The sequence below is a fragment of the Molossus molossus genome, unplaced genomic scaffold (assembly GCF_014108415.1).
Source record: "Molossus molossus isolate mMolMol1 unplaced genomic scaffold, mMolMol1.p scaffold_m16_p_2, whole genome shotgun sequence".
Lineage (NCBI taxonomy): Eukaryota > Metazoa > Chordata > Mammalia > Chiroptera > Molossidae > Molossus > Molossus molossus.
This window is the reverse complement of record NW_023425355.1, coordinates 41,407,334-41,430,285: the sequence shown is the minus strand read 5'-3', so window position 1 is coordinate 41,430,285 and position 22,952 is coordinate 41,407,334. Positions and strand designations below refer to the sequence as shown.

General features: G+C 41.5%; 1 protein-coding gene across 1 annotated transcript in view; it reads left to right on the top strand.

Annotated features, from left to right (window-relative positions):
• The window catches only part of AMOT (angiomotin), a 73,234-nt gene that overhangs the window by 11,263 nt on the left and 39,019 nt on the right, over positions 1 to 22,952 (top strand). Inside the window, exons 3-7 of the mRNA XM_036270807.1 lie at positions 3,522 to 3,670; positions 5,857 to 6,790; positions 13,317 to 13,836; positions 17,924 to 18,068; positions 18,897 to 18,989. Of these exons, the coding sequence (XP_036126700.1) occupies positions 5,919 to 6,790; positions 13,317 to 13,836; positions 17,924 to 18,068; positions 18,897 to 18,989 (1,630 nt within the window). The 5' untranslated portion in view covers positions 3,522 to 3,670; positions 5,857 to 5,918. The remainder of the gene's footprint in view (positions 1 to 3,521; positions 3,671 to 5,856; positions 6,791 to 13,316; positions 13,837 to 17,923; positions 18,069 to 18,896; positions 18,990 to 22,952) is intronic.

Sequence of the window (22,952 nt, the reverse complement as noted above, 5' to 3'; positions counted from 1 at the left end):
ACCACCCCCCCAACCCCCCATTATCATTTTACTTCCAATGGAATTGAAAAATTGATGGTAACATTAAACCCCATTCATAGTCTTATAAAACTAGAATCAATTCAATTTAGTAAATATTTATTAAGCATCTTCTATGTGTAAACTAACATGCTAGATAATATATTTTAGTAGGAGCACTTTCCCCTTGGAGTAATAAAACCTGTATTCTGGCCCTGGCTCTGACCCCTTTTAAGCTCTGGCATCTTCATCTATAAAAAGAGAGGGTTGGATCACTGGATGGTCTCCCAAAAGTGTTTCTTGTTCTCACATTCACTGATTGAAGAACCTCTGCACACAGACTGCTGCAAATAAAGTTTTTAAAAAATCAACCCTACTTTATAAAATTGCTGCAGCCTTCTAGAAAAAAAGCCACTTTGAAATTATAATATTAATATCTAACTTTTACTGAGCCTTTACTTTGTACCAGGCTGTATTTATACTTTACATGGATTAACTCCCTTCAGCTTTATAAAACCATCTGAGGTATGAGCACCTTTATTCCTATTTTACAGATGATGAAATTTGAGACTTGGGGAAGTCAAGAAACATGTATGAGGTCAGTTAGTAAGCCATAGATCCAGAATTTGAACTTAGACAGAGTAACTCGAGGCCCAGGCTCTTAGCCATGGTGTTTATACTGTCTGCCCATTACCCATTGAAAGTTTAGGTACAACCTGCAAAGGGACCATTGTTTCTTACCTCCCAAAGGAAATGAACTAGTATCCTGAGTTGCAAGACTGTTGGGAAAGATGTTCCCTAGGACACTTCAGAACATAATATGGACCAACCTGAGAAGACATGAGAGAATTCAGTAGGCTGTTTTGTCTCTCTCTCTCTTTGTGTGTGTGTGTGTGTGTGTGTGTGTGTGTGTGTGTGTGTGTGAGAGAGAGAGAGAGAGAGAGAGAGAGAGAGAGAGAGGGGCTTATGCGCAAGTACGTGCATGCAGATATAGGGAAAACTTTGAATTGGCAATTGGCTTATTTCCATTTAGCTGGAAGTAAAATTGTATCAACAAGTTGACCAAGATTTAGCAGAGAAACAGGTTTCCTAGACTTAAATTCGTCATCATGGTTGGTGGAGTGAGGGGTGGGGGCAGAACAGGAAGAGGAGATAGAAAGGACAAAGAGAAGATCTTATAGATATATTTCAAAATTTATTTGAAGGGTGAGAATTTGGCCACCTTGTCATGTTGATTTTCTGGGACTTAGGTTGGGAAACATCTGGGCTCTTGCTAATGTGTTTTGGCTCAACCTCCCAGGTGTACTGGGAGAGGCCAATGACTGCAAATGGAGTAAGAATTTAGCTTGGCCTTGGTAACCTGTTGTTATTACAGACAAGTTGAATATATAGATTCAAATTGCATTTTAAAAGAGAGAACCACGGATATCCTTTCTTCTCCTATCAAATATCCTCAGGGACAGTCTGTTTGTTCAGCAGAAACAAGGTTATTTTATTGATTGAAGATGATGTCAGACCCCTGGCAGTTGGGGTGATTAAAGCTGTGGGCAGATTAAAGGTTGCAGAGTTCAGACTATTTTAGTTCTTGCACATGAGACAAGGAATATTTTCCTTTCCTTTCTCTAATAAATAAATGGAGTAGTGTTTTCCTTTCTATGTGACTCTTAATATGTAGATGAACATAAGTTCTTTAAGAAACAATCAACAAACTGAAGAGAAATCAGCAAAGCTTTTTTCTTAGGCTGAGTTCCTTTCTCTTTTAAACAGAAACAAAAAAGGCCAGGGGGTGGGGGAATTGGGAGAGACAATCTGTGTCCTGTTGACTTAAAATTATTTGGGTTTTGAAAAGGATATGGAAAAGAGGACAGAATTAAGGGAAGAGAGTACGGCTTTAAACAAAGTTTTTTGTTGTTGTTGTTTTTTGTTTGTTTGTTTTGTGTGTGTGTGTGTGAGGAGCAGGGCATTAGGAGCAAGATTGGCATGAAGAATATAAATAATACTGGCAAAGAATTGTGTGGTGGTTTCTCTGCAGGGGTTCAAGTTTAAAAGCCTTGGACTGTTTTCTGCATGTTTCAATTAAAAAAAAAAAAAAAAAAAAAAAGGGCAACTGTTTTGTTCAGAACTGGACAATAGAAGCACAGTGGTTATTTACCATAACTCTGTTAATAGTCCATCTATGATTTCAGTTAGAAGTTGTTCCTCTGAAATTAGGGGAGACACCCCAAAATAATTACTTTGCAGATTGGAGATGGTTTTGTTTTTTATTGTGATTACACATTGGGTCGAAACAAGATGAAGAGGCAAATTTCCATGTTTGCTCACTCTATATCTGTTCCTTTTATTTTGGCAACATTGCAAGGAAATAATGTTAAATTAATCACTATGAGGTTTAGAGGATTTTTTAAAAACTTGGATGCTTTGGACATGCTCCTAAAATACAGAGATGCTTGTGTGCTTCCTTTGCATTGCCTTCCTCCACAAATGGTGTCTCTCTTGTAGATTAAAGCCTTTCCTTTAAGTAATATGAGTGAGTCATGACTAAGCCAAGACAGAAAATAAGAATGTGGACCATGTGCATATCATCTGAACACAAACTCTTTTGTTTGATAACCATTTTGGTTGGACCTGCAGTTCCTTTCTGAGGGTCAAAGAAGTAATTAGATACGAGGTCTATCTGAAAACCATATCTGGTGGGCGTTTGCAGCTAGTCTCTATTGTGTGAGTCTAGTCTTTTTGGTTTCGGAGTTAGTGGGGCTATGGAAGTGCTGAGAAAGCAAGTGGATGCATCTTTTTGAAGAAGAAGGGCTGCTGCTATGCATTGAGAAAGGCAATTGTCTTTGCTGTTCCAGGAAGAATAGATGGGCTATCCATCAGATTGTAAGCTCTGTGAGGGCAGGAACTATATGTTGTGTGTCTTTTGTATTCCTCAATGTTTAGCATGAGGCTGAAAAATGTGTGGAATAGCCAATATGCAACAAATACTTAAGGACTTGGTTAAAAAGGAGCTTAGGTTTGCTTCTGCCCATCTGAAGCTATAGCAGTTGAATCAGGAGCCCCACTGAGCATTTATTCTTTGACCCAAATCCTACATTCTGATGACTGCCTTTTCTTCTGGGGCAGTAGGCCTCAGTCACCTGCCCTACTACTGATAACATTTTAAAGGTAGCACGCTAAAGGTGACAGTGGTTATGGCTTCTGTCATTACCCATTGTTCCAACTCAGAATTGAAGCAGAGGCTTTTTGGGGCTGTGAGGCTAGAGCAGAGCAATTTTTTTTTTTTTTTTGTAGTCTCAGAGCTGGATATTTCTATCTTATGGAGACTAGCCGATCTCCTGAACACACTGCTGATAGTGAGGTTTGTTTTTCTCCTGGTGGAAATGGATTCTGCTACTCATATAAAAGGCAAACATATGGGAGGACAAGTCATTCCCTTGGAAGGACTGGTTTGGCTAACTGTTGCCCATTGGTGGCAAAATAGAAACGACGTTTTTATTTCTCCTCCCTCCCCTTCCTGAACATTTCAGAGTGACCACTGGTTGGACTCTTGGCGGCGCTTAACCTGAACCTGAGTGTTAGGGGAGAGGGAATCTGCCGTTGCGGTTTCTGGAGCTGCTCATAAGCAAGAATTCCCTATCCTGATCAAGGCTTTAAGCCTAAAAGAAAGCAGAAATAGGTATGGATCATCGATATGTATGTATGCCTGTGTATTTGTGTGTCAAGCCTGAGTGCGTGCAGAGTGGGGTGGGTGTGAAATGGGAGGGGGTGGTGTACTTACTCTTCAGGGTCTGGGGTAGCTAAATGTCTGGATTTCCCTGCCTTGCAGTAGGGGTTTATAAGTGATTTTCTTGTAACCATACATATTCTTGTTTCTATTTTTTGAGAAAGTAAAAGAGATTTGGTAGTCATCTTTCTAGTGTTAGGCACCAAAAGAGACATATATGTTATACTTCTCAACCTATCAGAAAATCTCAATCTGACTGCTTAAATAGAGGAGTCCCAGCGGGTCACTGGGAGGGAGGGAAAGGAAACTTGAGGACAGGTTGCTCAGCCTCTTCCCCAAAAATACGATTAGTGAGGTTTTTCGTTTTGTTTTGTTTTGTTTGTTTTTTTTTATCCTCACCTGAGTACATTTTTGCATTTATCTTCAGATACAGCGGGAGGGAGAGAGGGAGGGAGGGAGAGAGAGAAATATTGATGTGAGAGAGACACATCGACTGGCTGCCACCCACACGACCTCAACCAGGGCCGGAAAACTGCAGGGCTGGCCGAGAAACTGCAACTGAGGTATGTGCCCTTAGCGGGAACTAAATGCGGGACTCTCTGGTCCGTGGGCCGACGACGCTCTAACTGCTGAGCCAAACCAGCCAGGTCTGATTAGTGAGGTTTAAAAAGGAGCTTTGAAAGATTAACTATTATACAATAATTGAAAACCAAGTAGCAGTAATCATGCAAGAAGTGTGAAAGGAGAGAAGATGACCTTTCTCTATTTACCATACGTATCTTTTTGGTCATTCCCTGTACAACTATAAGAAAAGGGGTCATGTTTCCACAGAGACTAGAGGCTATTTAATATAGAAAGCAGAGCCTTGTATCCAGGATTCCAGAGTTCTCATCTAGGAACCCAAAGGTGGGTTAAGTTGACATTTATTGTAACTTTTTGTGTGATATCATGTTCATTATCCAACACTACTTAAGATCCTTAGAGTGAGTTTCAGTATTGGACATTAATATTAAATTGCAGTACATAACATGAGAGACAGATTCTGTCCAAAGACTTTTTGAACCTGTAATGAGTTTGTATGTACTACTCTCCTGTGCAGAGGGAGAGACAGACTGAGAGGTCACCTATACTATTTTTTAGGTGAGGGAACAGAAGACAAGAAAAGAGGAATCAATTGTTTAGGTTACTCTGTAAAACCATGGCATGCTTAGAATTTGAGTTTTGAGTTGTCTTATTATTGATAACCTGTTTCACTCTATCCATACTACTTACGTAAGAAAAATAGTGGGGGAGTTATTATAATTATACCCTTTCCAGAAGGATGACCTTTTTATTTTTAAATTTCTAAATGCTGTCAGAGGCCCACTTCGAATGAAAGAGCGTTTTCCCTTTAAGTTCCTCCTACCCAATAACAACAACAGCAAAATCTCAAAGACAATTCCTGGATGGCTGAAACAGAAACTTTGTCAATAACAATTATCCCAAGACCTTTTCTTATTAAGCCAGGGAGCATCCAAAATGGACAATACCAGAAGGAATTCTTTTTTAAAAAAATACGTTTCAGAGTTTTATGAGATTACAGAAAATGATTTGCATTGAGCAGGGATCATTTCTATCTGGTGCAAGCCAAGTTCTTTTTTACCGTTTATTTATTTTACTTATTATTTAACATTTTATAACTCTCTTCACATGCTGAACTGCTTTACAGATTCTGTCCATGGGGTAACTTCTCTCCACTATCCCGCGCTCACTGCCACAGCTATAAGAGTTGGATTTTTTTTATTTAAATAGAATACAAAAGAGATGAACTTTGTAAGCAAGGACCTAGGAAAATTGCCCTCTGATCACCCTACTTGACTGCTCCAGGTTTGCTCAGTCCTCTTAGGAGTTAAGTCAAGATTAAATATTTAACCCTTGCTAAAAGTGAAAGAGGAAACAGAGAGCTCTTATGCCTCCAAGTTCCTCGTCATATCAATGCTAGAGTCAGGAGTCATCAAAAATTAATCTGTTGATTCTAGAATAAATTCTCTACTTTGTATCTGCAGTGGAATCCTCACCCCCAAATATCCATTTTTCCCCCTTTAGAGGAATAAGTTATCCATCAACTGGGTGTTAAGCTTCCTGTTTCCCATTCCTAGGTCAAGGGCAGCCCAGGTGCCCAATTTCTCTCTCTCTTCACAAGGCACCACCAGCAATAGAGATGAGAAATTCTGAAGAACAGCCAAGTGGAGGAACCACGGTGTTGCAGCGTCTGCTACAAGAGCAGCTTCGCTATGGCAATCCTAATGAGAATCGCAACCTGCTTGCCATACACCAGCAAGCCACAGGGAATGTCCCTCCTTTCCCCAGTGGCAGTGGGAACCCAGGTCCTCAGAATGATGTATTGAGTCCCCAAGACCACCACCAACAGCTTGTGGCACATGCTGCTAGACAAGAACCCCAGGGGCAGGAAATCCAGTCAGAAAATATCATCATGGAGAAGCAGCTTTCCCCTCGAATGCAAAATAATGAAGAACTCCCAACCTATGAAGAAGCCAAAGTGCAGTCCCAGTACTTTCGGGGCCAACAGCATGCCAGTGTTGGAGCTGCCTTCTATGTCACTGGAGTCACCAACCAGAAGATGAGAACTGAGGGACGCCCATCAGTTCAGCGGCTCAATCCTGGGAAGATGCACCAGGATGAAGGACTCAGAGACCTTAAACAAGGACATGTCCGCTCTTTGAGTGAACGACTAATGCAGATGTCATTGGCCACCAGTGGAGTTAAGGCCCATCCACCTGTTACCAGCACTCCCCTTTCCCTACCACAACCTAATGACCTCTACAAGAATCCCACAAATTCCAGTGAATTCTACAAGGCCCAAGGGCCACCTCCCAGCCAGCATAGCCTGAAGGGCATGGAACACCGAGGCCCCCCACCAGAGTATCCTTTCAAGGGCATGCCACCCCAGTCTGTAGTGTGCAAGCCCCAAGAGCCAGGGCACTTCTATAGTGAGCATCGTCTGAACCAGCCAGGGAGAACAGAGGGGCAACTGATGAGGTATCAGCATCCCCCTGAGTATGGAGCAGCCAGGTAAGAGAGTTCCCTTTCTATAACTTTCTGATCTCCTCCCCAACCAGTTTCTGCTGTGTGTTAGGAATCTTAAGGGAAGGAATGGGCAAGTGTTTGGTATAACAGACTCTGCAATGCATGGCTGGTCCCTGACTTAGTAAATTTCCTGCCAACCTGAATTTCTAGTGATAATTAGCGGTGTATTAACATTCCCTGGTGAACTTTATAGGTTGATTATGGCCTCAACTGCCTAGTGGGTGAACAGGAGCACAAGTCTTGATTTCAGTAGCTATTCGCTGTCCTGTCTCCTAGGATATTGAAAGAAGGGTCAGTGTTCTATCTTGTGAGTTTTAAGCCCTTCCTTTAGGAATGGAAGAAAATTATCTTGGATTTTAATTAATCTGGAATATCCTATCACTTCCACTTATTCCTCTCTGAAAAACTCTCATCATATGTTTTTGTGGACACATCTTTCTGCAGAATTACTGTGATTCTTTTGGACACTACACAAACACTGAAATATTATTGTGGGGCAAATATATATGTGCTTATTCAGAATGTAGTTTATTAAGTCTGGATTGCTTCATCTTCTTTAGAGACTTTGTTAGTTGCTTGTTGTGTGTGTGTGCATGTGTGTGTGTGTGTGTGTTTTCCCAATCCTCACTCGAGAGAGAAACATCAACGTGAGAGGGACACATCAACGGGTTGCCTCCCTCACAACTCTGACCAGGGCCGGGGACTAACTGCAACTGAGGTATGTGCCCTTGACCGGAATCTAACCCATGACTCTTTGGTCCTTCGGCCAGCACTCTCACCACTGAGCCAAACCGGCCAGGGTGCTTGTTGTGTTTTTAAACATCTAATTTAAATTCACATTATATTATATAGAAGTTCTGGTCAGAGGCTAAAATGTAGAAGGCAGCATACACCCATGACTTCTGTACCACCTACTATTAAAATCAGGAATACTGTTCCATATATTCAGTTTTTCCTAAATATACAGGTGGACAAAAGTAGGTTCATAGTTGTGAGTATTTGAAACACAGAGTTTATTCTTGTATTATTGTTTATTTATTACTGTATTATTTATTTGTATTACAACTATATACCTACTTTTGCCCACCTGTGTGTACTTCTGATTTATTCAAGGGCTCTTTGTATCAACCAGACCTATGATTCCATTATTCGGTTCATTGTTCCTATTGTTACTATTGGGACCATATCTCAGATTCTCTGATTAGTCATATTTCAGCATATGAGGCAGAGGGAAGGTTTCAACTGTGGAAGCTATGTGGTATTCTTGCCCTGTTGCCATGGGTAATTTTGGGTGGCCATGTGCTTTGAAGTACCTGGACCTAGGGTGACCTTTTTCATAGGGGGCCCCCAGACTAGGCCTGTGATCTCTCTGACGTCTAACTCTTTGCCTCCTGTCTCCTTCTCACACCTTTGGGAAAAAGCCTCTTGGCTTGAAGTTCTTCATTGGGTGACTCAGGAGACAAGGCAATCAGGGGATGGAGTAGAGGTAAGGTAAGAGAATACACCTGGCATCTCCTGGTTTCATTATTTTCCCCTTCCAGGTCCATTTTTAGCCAGAAACTATTCACTTTGTGCTCCACCCCTAACTTTGCCAGTTTAGGATTTTTTTCATTAACTCCTCTGCGCAGCTTTCAAAGGGTAGGAGCCTAGGTTCTGATAAGTGGCTTGGGGCAGGAAATGGGATAACAGACAGGGCCCTTCCGGTTTAAATGACATCAAGAGCCCAATTCCCATCTGCCCAATGAAATGGAAGACCCAGGGAGGGGTTGGTCTGTTGGACTGCTTAGCTTAGTGAAAATCCATCTAAGCCAGCAAAATGTCAATGAAGCTGGGTTTTTTTCTTTTACTTTTCATTAGTATGGAATAGCCTGTGGGACTCCCTACCTTATGTGGATGGGCTTATGTCTGTTGCCTTGTGGGAGGGGAGTGTGTTGGCTGGAGTGTGGAGCAGAATCCAAAGCCCCCACTCAGCACATGGCCCGCCTTCTTCCCAGGAAAGCTATTTTCAGAACTCATTCACCAGTATTGTTCATGATCTGAAATGGCTCCCACAATGTTTGAAACTAGATGGAAAAGTCCTTTGATCTGCCTAAATAAATTATAAGGAACCCAAACATGGATTTTTTTTCTTCCTATACTGATTAAACCACCAGAGAAATTTAGCTGCATCTGTTTTACAGGAAGATACTTGTATTTTCTCATCCCTCCTACATTATCTGTAGTTCTATCTTCCTGTCCTCAAAAGCAGTAGAGCTGATGCTAATTACACTCTCTTGAGCAGTATTTTAATATACAGATTTGCTCTAACATTTTTTCTTTTTCTGTGTGGGAGAGGAACAAAGTGCTTGATATGTTCTATGAATAATGAAACTTAAAAGGTGCTGTGTGTGACGTTTGGGTCAGCATCAGAAGAATTCTGGCCATAAACTTTTTGCAGGGCATGGGACAAGGGAGTGGCGCCTATTGACAAACTACTGGCAAGGGGTGGTAGTTGAATTGCTTTCCTGAAGTGTATGCTTTTAAGTGGCGACACATATGTCCTCCTTATTTGCTTTAACAATTTGTGAGTACCTTTCCAAAAGTAACTGCTGCTAACACCAAACAATTAGAAGACTAAATTCCTAGTTCTTGATCCACACATTACAGATAGGGATGCAAAGCAAGCTCTTTGAATAAATTGCTGTTCAAAAAACTTTGTTTGCCTTTCAAGGTGCAGTGAAATGCTAGAGATTTGCTGCTAAAATGAACAAAATGTTATAAACAATCTTTTTATTACTTCATCTTCCCTATGCCCTCCTCCCCACTTAAAAAATAAATATCCTGAATGCCCAGAACTCCAGATGGGAAATAAAGCCAAACTATGTGAAGAATTAAAAATATTCTGAATCTTTGTCTTTTTAAGTGCTGAGCCTTTTCTGCATTCGGGGTTTATACAATTATCAACTGCTTTTAAAAATTAAATCTTTTCTGTTTGTAAAGCAGCCACCTCCTTTCAATTGTTGAAATCATGCCCAGATCTGAGGTTTCTTGAAATCCTTGTTTAGTGGAATCTAAGGGTAACCTAACTCTGTAGTTCAGAGCAGAGCTGGTTGTGCAAGAGAAACAATCAAGAATTTTCAGCCCTCTCCAGGATTCACACATTCACCATAACAGAGCTTGGGAAAGGCATCATTTCTGTGGGGAGAATAAATTGGGTTCCAGGCTGTTGGTGGCACACCTGCTGTGGTGAGAGTGAGTGTGTGGGCTTGCACACCTGTTGGCCAGGAGTATGTAGTATATGTGTGTGGGGTGGGTGGGTGTGTGGCTGGGGAGGGCAGGGGCTTCCAGTCACTGAGGTAGCAAGGTAGGTGGAAGTGGTATGTCAGCTCAATGGACCAGTGTTTGCTTTTCCTTTGTGTCTTCGCAAGCTGTCTGTCTCTGGGAGGGAGTTTTCCCCACTTTGAGGGCATGCTGATTTTGGCCATTGGTCTCCGTCCTGCATATATGCCCTTTCCCCTTTTCCACAGAGCACTAGGAACCCAGGTTGTCTTAGGAGGGAGCAGAATGAATGGAGGGAAGGGGCAGGGATGCAGGTCAGGGCTTCCATGGAATCATGTGATTCTCTTGTCTGCTGACAGTGTGTTCCTGGTTAATATGTCAGTGGGCAGCGATTCATGTTCTGTGCTGGCGAGTGTGCCGCTTACCCAACTGCCACTTTTATTATTGTTCTTCCTTTTTTTATTTAATCTGAAATTTATTTTTGCTTCCTTTGACATCCCCCCCCAGCTCTTTCCTGCCCCTGTCATTTTTCAGTCCCCTCCTCTCAGTGGGAAATTCACAAGAGTGTTAATACTGTCCTGCTTTTCTTATGGTGGGTGGATGCTGGAGCCCAGATGGAGTTCCTTGGCTGGAGAGCTTTCTCTCTCTTTGTGACTGCCCAAGCCTTATTTCATGTTTGCAAACCTGCCAGGGACAGACTGCCTTGGTTTTCCCAACATCACGGTGCACTGACATCTGCTTCCTTTTCCAGCTTGGTGAACCTGAGGGGCACCTGCCTTGTCTCTCCTTATCTTTTGGGCAGCGCCCAGAATCATGACCAGGGCCACTGCAGTCCTGTGCTTATTTGACTCTGGTGACCTCTTTTCACAGACCTTGTTGTCATCTCCTTCCTAAGGTCCCCAGGAGGCCATGAGCTATTCAGGGCATGGAGGAACCTTGCAGCCTGTATCCAGGAGGGAGACCAGTGGCCAGTCTGTTTCTAGGAGGAGACTGGGTTGCTGATGGTGCCCAGAGGAGCTGGGAGGAGGAAGCCCAGTTCAGAACTGAGCATTCAGTCTTTAAAAGAGAACACATTCCAGGCCTTGGGTTTCCAAATTCCGACAATGAGGATGAAGGTTAATATGGTCGTTTTCCCCTTAAATTTTGAGAGCTGGTTTGAAGAACATGAAATCTAAGCCCCTCTTTTCTACCCAGGATATCCAAAAGCCTCAATAAATCCCAGGACATTAAATTTAACCCTAGGGATGGAGATATATATATATATATATATCTTTTACTCAAAGAAGAAGAAGAGTACATAGCAATTTTACCTCTGAGGAAATTGAAGGTCAATAATATTGAAAATGGAGGAAGACTCTTCCCCAAATAAGTTTGTAAATATCTCCCAGGATTTTGATTGGAGGAGTGCTTTGAGCTCGTGGAAAGAAAGGTTATGTAAAGGTAGTAACTTTCCAGTTGTAATAATGAGAATCATGTAAATTATTTTATCCACAAATATTTTGCATGCCCTCTTCAATTGTCAGTAATTGTTTATAGTGACATATGTATGAAATTGGAAGAATGTGGGTACACCAGATGGGGCTGAGAGTCCCAAACTAGGGCTTGAGCAGGTTTGAGGGCTCTGATGACCATCCAGGTAATTAGGTACCCATGAGCAAGTGTTTGCAATAATTTTGTAGCAGTAAAAATCCCTAATGGTGAGATTTTAAGGCTGTACAAATGAACAGTAATGGTAACTGGAGTATGAATGGGAGGGATATGCTTTAGCATCTGGAATACCAGTTAAAAGTTAATTGCTCCTGGTGATTTGTCCCAGTTTTACCATGAATTTTATGCAATTTAGTGCAAAGATTAAATGGATATCCCGTAAGTAAAATCACTAACAGGGTCAATTTATCTCACTGGGAGGTAGATAAGAGACTCTTTGTAATTCCTACTGAGCTCTAAAATGAGAAGAGCCCAGTATTTTTGTAATTAATTTGCATCCTCAGAAATGAAACAGGCTCTTGCTGATAAAGTAACTTGAGCAGTATTATAGAGCTAGTAAGCAGTAGAAAAGGTCTCTAAACTCTGTTGGGATCCAAATCTCATGCTCCTAGCCACCTGTCTTCCCTGGATTGAGAAATATCAACTGTAGAACAAGCATCCACAGGATGTGAGAGTATATGAGGTTCACTGAGCATGGGCTGGGGGTGGGGTGTATAAGCTTTTTGTCGTTAGTGTATATTGACAGATATTCTTCCTGGTAGTGGTGATGATGGAAGTGATCCATTCACATATTCTGATTGTTTCTCTTAATGGCCAGCAGTACCTTAATGGTTTTAGGTATAAAAATGGGAGAACCACATTAAACAATGTACCAAATTACTCTTTCTGGAACTTTCTGTAAACAATAGGCTGAGAATCTGAACAACAGTGTGAGGATAGAGGCTGGAAATGGAAATTGGGAAACAAAGGTTCTACCCTGGCACTATCACTAACTCACTCTGCAATATTTGGCATATTGCTTCCCTTTTCTGAACCTCAGTTTCTCTCTCTGTCCAATGATAGAGTTGGGCTTAAATTATTTCACTGAGGCCTTTCCAGTCCTTGCATTTTATGATTCAGTACATCAAAAATCCTATAATTCTTTTGCTTATAATCCCCTCCAAGCCATGGTATTATTACTACTAATAGGCATCAGTCAGTTATTAATAAATGTAATCAATAAAAATTATTTGGTTTATCTAAGAAATTATCTATATATCCTCAAGTAATTTTTTGTGGATATATGTATTATCAAAGAGAGTTGCAGATAACAAGATGAGGGGTGGTTTTAATTGCTGTTCACTGTTTTCTTCTGTGCAAATGGAACATATTTTCTAAATTTGACTCTTCATGTGTGCTAGACCACATATAGAATGTCAGAAAAGATTTAGTTTAAAATGAGGTGAAAAATTACCTTGTAGAAGACATTTAAAATGCTTTGACTTGAGCACCTAGTGTAAAGGCATTCATCACTTTAATTTTCACAAAGTGATCTTTGAGATCATCTGGTTTGATCCTCCATGAGATGACATTTCTGTCAGACAGTTGCAGAACGTCAGGCCTAGAAAGGGTATTTGCAGAGATTCCATAGTCTAACACTACCTCCTCCTTATGTTGCAAGTGTCCTGAGGGGTACTGGAAACTTCCTCATCTCACTTTCTTGTGTCCTTCTCCCCAAGTACCTTGAGAGGGAGCTTAACTTTAGCATGCCCTCCATGTTTTACAGGCCAACACAGGACCTCTCATTGCCGTTGTCGGCCAGGAACTCTCAGCCTCACAGCCCTACTTCTTCCCTCACATCTGGGGGGTCCTTGCCCTTGCTGCAGTCTCCATCATCCACTAGATTATCTACTGCTCAACATCCATTGGTCCCAAACCAAGGAGACCACTCAGCTCACCTACCTAGGCCGCAGCAACATTTCCTTCCTAATCAGGCTCACCAGGGTGATCATTACCGTCTCACCCAGTCAGGCCTAAGTCAGCAGCAGCAGCAGCAGCAGCAGCAGCAGCAGCAGCAACACCACCACCACCATCACCACCACCAGCAGCAGCAGCAGCAGCCAGGAGAAGCCTATTCAGCTATGCCTAGGGCTCAGCAGTCTTCTGCGTCTTATCAGCCAATGCCAGCAGACCCTTTTGCCATTGTTTCCAGAGCCCAGCAGATGGTTGAGATCCTCTCAGATGAAAACCGGAACTTGCGGCAGGAGTTGGAAGGATGCTATGAGAAGGTGGCAAGACTACAGAAGGTGAGGCCCCCATGTTGGGATATTAGAGTCTCCATTAAATCTTGTATGTTTCATATTGATGTAAAAGTCTCCATTTGTGGGTGCCTGCATGGCTTATGGGCAAGGCTTCAGGATTCTTATATCTGAAGGTTTGATATGGATCAAACTTTGGAAAAGCCCTCTATCTTTCTTTCTAGGAGCAGTAACATTTTTAAAATCCTTACCCAAGGATATTTTTCTGTTTTTCTTCAGATAGAGTGGGAGGGAGGAGGGAGAGAGAGACATCGATGTGAGAGACACATCAACTGGTTGCCTCCCAAACGACCTCAACTAGGGCTGAGGATGAACCACAACTGAAGTATGAGCCCTTGACTGGGGTTGAAACCGTGACTCATCGGTCCATGGGCCAATGCTCTAACCACTGAGCAAAATCAGCCAGGGCAGAGAGATAACATTTTATAGTTATGTGAGGAGGAAAGAAACATATTTATACAGTTTTCCCAGGTATTAGAGCCTTAAGAAAACTTGATTATTTGAGAATTCCAGTAAGTAGAGACACTTCTTCATAAACTCAAGAACACTGATAATGTCTGTGTAGGTGAAGGGCCTGCCAACATAAAGACTTTTGTCTTGTTTATATTTTCCTAAATACTGAATTTGAATACTAAATATAAAATCATAGTTTCTAGAAAAATCTTGCCACTGAATTTAGATCCGCCCTGCCTTCTTCTGCAAAGGGCTTACAGCACTTTTCCAAGTGGTAGTTCCCATGGTAACTCTTTTTCAACACCCTCTTCTTTATTCTCCTTTTTGCTTTGGTTCTTCCCTGCAGCTCAAATTCAACATCTGCTCTCTCTCTGGTGTGTGTGGAGGGGTGCAGGATGGGCTTAGCACCACAGCTGGGTGACAGGTGACAGCCCTAGGCTGAAGAAGTAGAAAAAGGAATGTATGTCCCCAGTTCACATTCTTCCCTTGGCCCCTCCTGTCTCCTGCTGCTGGGACTTGAGCTCTTGAGTGCTCTAAGCTAGGAACCTTAGCTCTTGGCTTCCAGTGGCTGTTAGTGAATAGGGTTATGCTTTTGGCAGCCTCTTTGCAGCTTTTGTCACTGTAGAGCTCATGTGGTTTGATCTCCCGACAATGCAAACTGTTCTGGGAGGTGAGGGTGAAGATGGGGGAGGGAAGAGAGGTTGCCTGGTATTGTTCTACAAGTCTGTCCTTAGGAGACACCTGCAAGTGGAAATTTCAGGGGCCTGAATGAAGCTGAGAATTTGTAAACACCAAATATTAGTGCTAAAGGAGAGAGGTGGACTTACTATAGCTGAGTATTTTTATGTAGTAAAAACGTTTCTCACCAGTGTTCCCAGATCAGGATGGGGGTGGTTGGGGTTAAGTGAGAATTGTTTATTGCTGACTTTGCCTCCGATTTAAAAAATTTCCCCTTAATTATTTAATGATGTCCCCTATCACATTAGTTCACAAAATTGATCATATTTACACACTAGAGGCAAACTGGCCCAGTTTGGCTCATTAGGATTAACAGTTTATATCCTTCCCCAAACTCTCTATTCAGGGTGGCCCCAGCCACATCTTTGATTCAATAACCAAAGGATAGACCCAGATCTTCTATATTCCCTCTTTGCCAAAGGATCCATGGTGAATTTTTTTGAGGGGGAGGGTGGGTGACAAGAAGAGGAGTAGAATAGGATTTGTGTTGTTTGTTCCCAAGTATGGGGAAAGATGCCTCAAATGAGTGTAATCGGCACAGCCTGAGTGTTGAGGGAAATGAAGGCCAACCCAATGCTGCAGTGGATAAGAGGCACAGGTGAGGTATAAGAGGAAAAGGAAAGTGGGGAGAATGAGGTAGATACCAGCTGGTGCTAGAACAAATAAGGAGGCCCAAGGTTTATGAGGGGTATAAGTAGACAGAATAAGTCTGGAAACTCACTCCCCCTCCCTCTCCCCTGCTACCACCATTACGCAGACCAAACTAGTGGATATGCCCTTCTGTAACTTCTTTTCCTGGAAGGTTCTGTTTACGGGTATACAACTTGCCCTTTTGGAGAGTCCAGTATCTGCACAGGAGGGTGGGGAAAGAATTGGTACAAGAACTTGAAATAGTACTCTGAACAACTTGAGTAGAGGGACTGCCTTCCAGGTGTGGCATTCTGTGGAGAACTGGAAAACCTTGTATTCTAAAGGCTGCCAAGAGCAGACCAACACCAAGCTGCTCTTTCATATGGAAATGTTTATTTTCTCTACCCAGCACTTGAATTTCACGCAGAAGCTTTATCAGACTCAAGCCTTGCAGATCATGTCTCTAAATGCCATTCACCAGTTTTCCCCTTCTATGCTGCTATCTTGGTGCCATCTGCAAGGAGAAAAACATTCTCAAGTCTGCTCTTTTCTTTGGTGTAAGCTTCATTTGTTTGCAGGCAGTCCTGCATCAGGCATAATTTTGGAGCTGGGGCAGGTGGAATCTGAGTTGTTTGGTAACCCCACCTTTCCTCCAGGCTCCCAGCCTGATATTTTTACCCATAAAGCCCCCTGTGCTCTGTTAAGGAGGATAGTGGAAAACTGAAAGGGAGTGCAGAATGTTTGCAAGAATAAAATTTAATTTGGAAAGTGCTTAATAAACCATGGGCTTTATTTGTCTTATTCAAATTATATGCAAATATCTCTGTGGTTATATGTGCAATGAAGCTATATTGGTTACAGAAAGACTCTGGAGTCTAATTTCTTTCTTTTTTTTTCTGTTTTGGGCTGATTCAGAGCAAAACCCGTTCCCTTTGATGTTTTGTGTTGTTGTTTTTCCCGTTTTACAAGATTTGCAGGAGTGTCATAAAACACAACTCTTGTTAAAAAATCTGCTGGTTTCCCACTGACTATGGGATAAAGTCCAAATGCCTGTTCTTAAAGCCCTTTTATGATCCTACTCGAGTCTGTCTTTGCAGCCACATCAGCTTCCCTCTGTGTACCCCGCAGTGTCCAGCCAAACAGGACTACTGGTCATTCTGGGAATGCATTTGCAAACTCAGAATAGAATACCCTTCCACTCACCTGTGCTCATTGAAATCTGATCTGGCTTTTAGGATCTGACTCTAAATGCCACCTCCTCCCTGAAATTGTCCTCCTGTTCCCTCATTCTCAACCAGGAATAATCTCTTCCTTCCCTGTACTTAATAAGACCATTCTTAATGATGTCTCTTTTACTATATTATTTTACTTGATTGATTCAAAAGCTCCTTGAGGTCAGTGATAATGTCCTCACTCATATTTACACATCCCATAGTCTCTTAAAGAGTTTTTGTAAATATTTGGCCCTTGGTAAATATTTGTTAAATTGAACTGAACTATCGCATGAGTCTGAGGCTTAGAGTTTTTACAGATTGCTTCTGCCACTAACTTAATGTTGGAAAAGGCAATTGAACTCTTCTCTCTGCTAAAATGGGGAGAGGTATCTTTGTGAAGGCAGGTATCAGGGGGAATCGAAATAAACATGTGAAAGCTGTTTGAGCACTCTAATGGTTTTTTTTGTTTTGTTTTGTTTTAATCCTCACCTGAGGACATTTTTCCATTTTTTGTTGAGATAGAGTGGGAGGGAGAGAGAGGAAGAGAAAGAGAGAGAGAAACATCAACGTGAAAGGGACACATCGAGTGGCTGCCACCCACACAACCCTACTAGGGCCGGGGACAAACTGCAACCGAGGTACGTGCCCTTAGCGGTAACCGAACCCAGGTCTCTCTGGAACGCAGGCTGACGTGTTTGAGCACTCTAGAATAACATTATCTACATATTATATACATTATTATTTTGAAAATTAAGAAATTGCTACTCAGATATGAAAATCATTTATAACTATAATTATGAAATTTATTCTCTCCTACTTTCTCTGAAGGTAGAAACTGTCCTGAGCTAGTGAGATAATTACTAAGCTTAAGGTTGAATTTAGAAATCCTTCTGGGAAACTTTTCTTATCTGTGTTATGCCTCTTGGCCATCTAAAAAGCCTTGGGAGAAGCTGTCATTAAGGGTTTGCATGTCTGTTTTCAGATCATCTTTCCCATCAAGCTTCAACCATCCCCACTATCTCTCTTTTTTCTCTTTTCAGGTGGAGACAGAAATCCACCGTGTCTCAGAAGCATATGAGAACCTTGTGAAGTCATCCTCCAAAAGAGAAGCCCTGGAGAAAGCCATGAGAAACAAACTTGAGGGGGAGATTCGAAGGATGCATGACTTCAACAGGGATCTGAGAGGTGAGGGAATCACTTCTGAAGCATCAGCCAAAATGAAGGAAAGGGATATGGAACATACATTGAGGATCTTAGGTTTGTTCAGCCCACTAGTATGATTAGTAAATTGCAGAGCATAGAACAGGTCAGGTTTTGTGACTGCAACAGTACTTGGTGCCAAACTTGCTTTATCAAAGTAGGATGAGCTGATGTTTCTTTCGATCAGATGGTACCCATCCTGGGACTCCTGGACCTACCTGGCTCAACCCCACAATCTGTGCTGCCTTTCTTCCTTTATAGGTTTTGACAGTTCAAGCTTGAAATAGTGATATCCTCCACTGTTTCCAGGACTCCCTCCTTGTATTTTTACTTAACATGATAATATTGAAGATGGAGAGAAATAACCACTTTCAACACCTTCAAACTGATAACCTTGTTTTCTGTCATTGGATTTAAGTTAGCTATAAAATGAGGGAACTGAACTAGCTGCTACCTATGGTCCCCTTCAGGCTTTGACATTACATGATTTTAAAGACTTTATAATAATTTTGATGTTTTTTCCCCAGGTGAATGAAAGATATGTATTCAGAGATAGATTCCTTTGTTGGAATTTAGAATTCTGCATTTAGGTTTTATCAGTGTGGAGTGCAAGTCTTAAGTACTCAGCTCCTCTTTCCCTGCGATGGTCTAGTTTTAGTTGGGGATCTACATTTGCAAACCTATGTCTGTGCCACCTATTTTTATGTAACAAGAAGTAGGCTTGTTTTCCCCAAGATTGGTATTGAGAGGGCCAACAGCATGTGCATGGAAGTTTGTTTGTGGGGCTCTGTTGATTGTGTCTGAATTTCACAGAACGTCTGGATACTGCCAACAAACAGCTTGCAGAGAAGGAATATGAGGGGACAGAGGATACCAGAAAAACCATCTCTCAGCTCTTTGCAAAAAGTAAGTATGAAAGCTTTAGCAACAGGTAATAACGTGTGGATGGGAATGAGGTGTGAAAAAAGGTACCACACAGTTCTGTTTAGCCTAGAAAAGTCAGGGCAGAGTGAATATCATCTAGGAAGTATTTTTTCCTGTTTAAGTATGAAGTTGGGAGAATTTGTTCTTCTCTTTCTAGGCCAAGAAGACTGCTTGCTACAACCTCTAGTGATACCCACATGGCTCTTTCTGTATTAAACCAGGAAAGTCACTGGAAATCCCTGCTTTTATCATAACTAGCTGAAAGGGACCTTAGTAACCATAGGGTACTTTAATATTGACAGGATTTGTTGTTGAAGGCTCAATATGCTTGCTCTGGTAGAGATGGGATTAGTTTGCAGGATTGATGATTAGTGTTTACAATACCTAACCTGCTCCTGGGGCTCCCTTAGTTAAAACACCTTGCATTATCATATCATTATACCTTTGTGGACTACAAGGGTAGCAAGAGGGAGCTTGATTATTGAGTTGGAGGGTACCAGGGAGGGCAGAGCTATGTCTTCCTTATAATAGTGTTTCCTTTGTCTGGAAATACTCCCAAGACCAGGATAATGAATTAATCCTCTTCTTTATCCATCCCTAATGGACTCCACCCAGCTAGACAATGCCTTATTCTTTGCATTTGCCACAATAAAACCAGTACTAAAAACTACACTGTGGATTGAGTCCATAGGGAGAATGAGTTCTGGGGAAACATGAACTACCCCCACTTCTGCAGATGTCCTTAGTTGGTGTCCCCTACCCCCAACCTCCCTTAGTATAGCTCCCAGCTGGAGTAGTGCATGGTGGGACTTGACAGGCCCCACTTTTGCTGGGCCTACACATGACCCTTTCAATTCATTCTATGCAGCTTCCAGTCAGCTTTTACAAGTGTGTTTGATCTCCACTTGCAATGTCACCCTCCCTTAATGGTTTCTCTGTTGTGCTCTGGCTTCAGAACTGGGACTTTTTCTTCCTCATTTCCCTGAACCTCCTGTTCCTTTGTCAGTATATCTTAGAGGAAGGAATGCAGTTTTTCTGGTGTCATCAGTGCCTAGTGTAAATTGTTGTGAAGTTGCTTTTCTGGTGTCACGGTTACTCTGGGAGCTAGTTCACTGGTGGAAAGGGTGGCAACTTTTCAGGAAAAAACAACAACAAAACAAAACATAAAAATGTATGGTTCCTTGCCCTACTTCTGCTAGTTGGTACTCCTCTCTATGTGGAGTTGATATTTCAGATATCTTAGTAGCTCTGCTACTGAATTATAAAATGTGGTAATTTAGCAGATCAAACTGTACTAACAGTAGAGTGAGAGACACTGTTAAACGGGTCTAGAAGGCAGGGAAAAGGAGATGACTTATGGTCCTTTAATTTATTTGCCTTTGGGCTTTGCTTTTGGTTTGAACTGTGGCAGGAGCCAAGAAGGCCCTTTTGAAAAGACTCTTTGCAGAACATGCTCAATCTACCATGTAGAGCCCAAACCAACTGGACCCTAAGAGAAGGCAGTCTGATACACTAGCAAGAGTTTAGAACAACTTGGCCTTAAGTATTGTCTCTACTACTTATTATACCAATTGTTGGACCTTGTGCAAGTTACTCAATTCCTCTAAGAATAAGGCCTTCCTCATATGGTTGTTCTGAGGATTAAGTTGGTACAATACTTGGTATACAATAAGTATTCAACAAATGTCCATTCCTTTCCAAGGTACATATACATAGATATGTAAAGTCATAGTGGGAAGGAAGGTGAGGCTGCCCTATTAAAGAGTCTGCTACAAACTTAAGTTTAAGGTCTCGAGAGGAAGAGTACCTCCAGATGAGAATCAAAACTGCTCATTTGAGTTTCTGGTACAAGGTATGCCTTAGTTAGAAGAGGAGGGACCTAGAAGGGCATGGAGACTAACAACATGTGTCATCATCTATAGATCCAAAGCAATTATCGATTGATCTCAGTTAAAAAATAATGCTAGGGAGTAAAGGGTGGGATTTGAGGATTTATGCATTTTATAAAACACGATTTTTAGATTGATTTAATATACTTCCATCAGGAAACATAGGGGAAATCTGGGGCATGAGGCTGCTTCAAATGTTCTTTTTTGCCAATACAAGAACATTTAAGAGATAAAATTGAGGAGACAAGCCTACTTGTTCTACTGATGTGTGTGTGTGTGTGTGTTCTTTGTGCAGCACTTCTCACAACAGTTTTATCTTTAATTTATTAATTTTTGTTACAAATGTTTCCCCTTTTTTCCTCATTGATTCCCCCTACTCCATCCCTCCCCACCCTGTCCTCAGCTTTGTTGTCTATGTCCATTGTTCATGCGTACATGCATATAAGATCTGTGGTTTTTCTCCCCCCACAACCCCTTCTTCTGGGTTTGTCAGTCTGTACCCCATTTCCACGCCTCTGGGACTACCCCATTCTTCAGTCTGTTATGTTCATTATATTCCACAAATAAGTGAGATCATATGATACTTGTCTATCTCTGTTTGACTTCTTTCGCTCAGGATAATACTTCCACGTCCCTCCATGTTGTCTCAAAGGATAAGACATCTTTCTTTCTTACAGCTGCATAGTACTCCATTACGTATATGTACCACAGCTTTTTAATCCATTACTCTACTGATGGACATTGGAGCTGTTTCCAGATCTTAGCTATTGTAAATAGTGCAGCTATGAACATAAGGGTACATATACTCTTTCTGATTGGTGTTTTAGGTTTCTCAGGGTATATTCCTAGAAGTGGGATCACTGGGTCAAGTGGCAGTTCAATTTTTAATTTTTGGAGGCAACACCATATTGTTTTACATAGTGACTGTACCAGTATGCATTCCCACCAGCAGTGTACTAGAGTCCCCTTTTCTCCACACCCTCACCAACACTTGTTGTTTGATGATTTGATGATGGCGGCCATTCTGACAGGTGTGAGGTGATACCTCATTGTTGTTTTAATTTGCATCTCTTTGATGATTAGTGATGTTGAGCATTTCTTCATATGCCTGTTAGCCATTAGTATGTCCTGTTTGGAGAGGTGTCTATTTAATCCCTCTGCCCATTTTTTAAATTGGGTTCTTTGTTTTCTTTTTGTGGAGTTGTATGAGCACTCTATATATATTGGAAATTAATCCCTTATCTGATATATCATTGGCAGTTATGCACTCCCATACATTGGGTTGCCTTTTCATTTTGATGACTGTATCTTTTGCTGTGCAGAAGCTTTTGAGTTTGATGTAGTCCCATGTGTTCATTTTCTCCTTTATTTATTTTGCCTTAGGTGATGTATCAGTGAAAACTGCAGCGTATGATATCTGAAATTTAGTTGCCTACATTTTCTTCTATGATTATATTGGATTTAAGAGTCACATTTAAGTCTTTTATCCATTTTGAGTTTATTCTTGTGTATGGTGTAAGTTGATGGTCTAGTTTCATTATTTTGCATGTAGCAGTCCAATTTTCCCAGCACCATTTATTTATTTATTTATTTATTATGAATTTTTATTTATTTTTTTGTTACAGATATTTTACCTTTTTACCCCATTGGCACCCCCCACCCCACCCCCCCTCCACCCTGTCCCCGGCTTAGTTGTCCATGTCCATTGGTCATGCATACATGCATATAAGTTCTGTGGTTTATCTCTTCCCACCCCCCCACCCCCATCCCCTCTTCTGAGGGATGTCAGTCTGTGCCCTATTTCCATGTGTCTGGGTCTACTGTATTCCTCAGACTGTTATGTTCATTATATTCCATATATAAGTGAGATCATGTGGTATTTGTCTTTTTCTGCTTGGCTTCTTTCACTTAGGATAATACTTTCCAGGTCCCTCCATGTCATCTCAAAGGATAAGAGATCTTTCTTTCTTACCGCTGCATAGTACTCCATTGTGTATATGTACCAAAGCTTTTTTATCCATTCGTCTACTGATGGACACTTGGGCTGTTTCCAGAT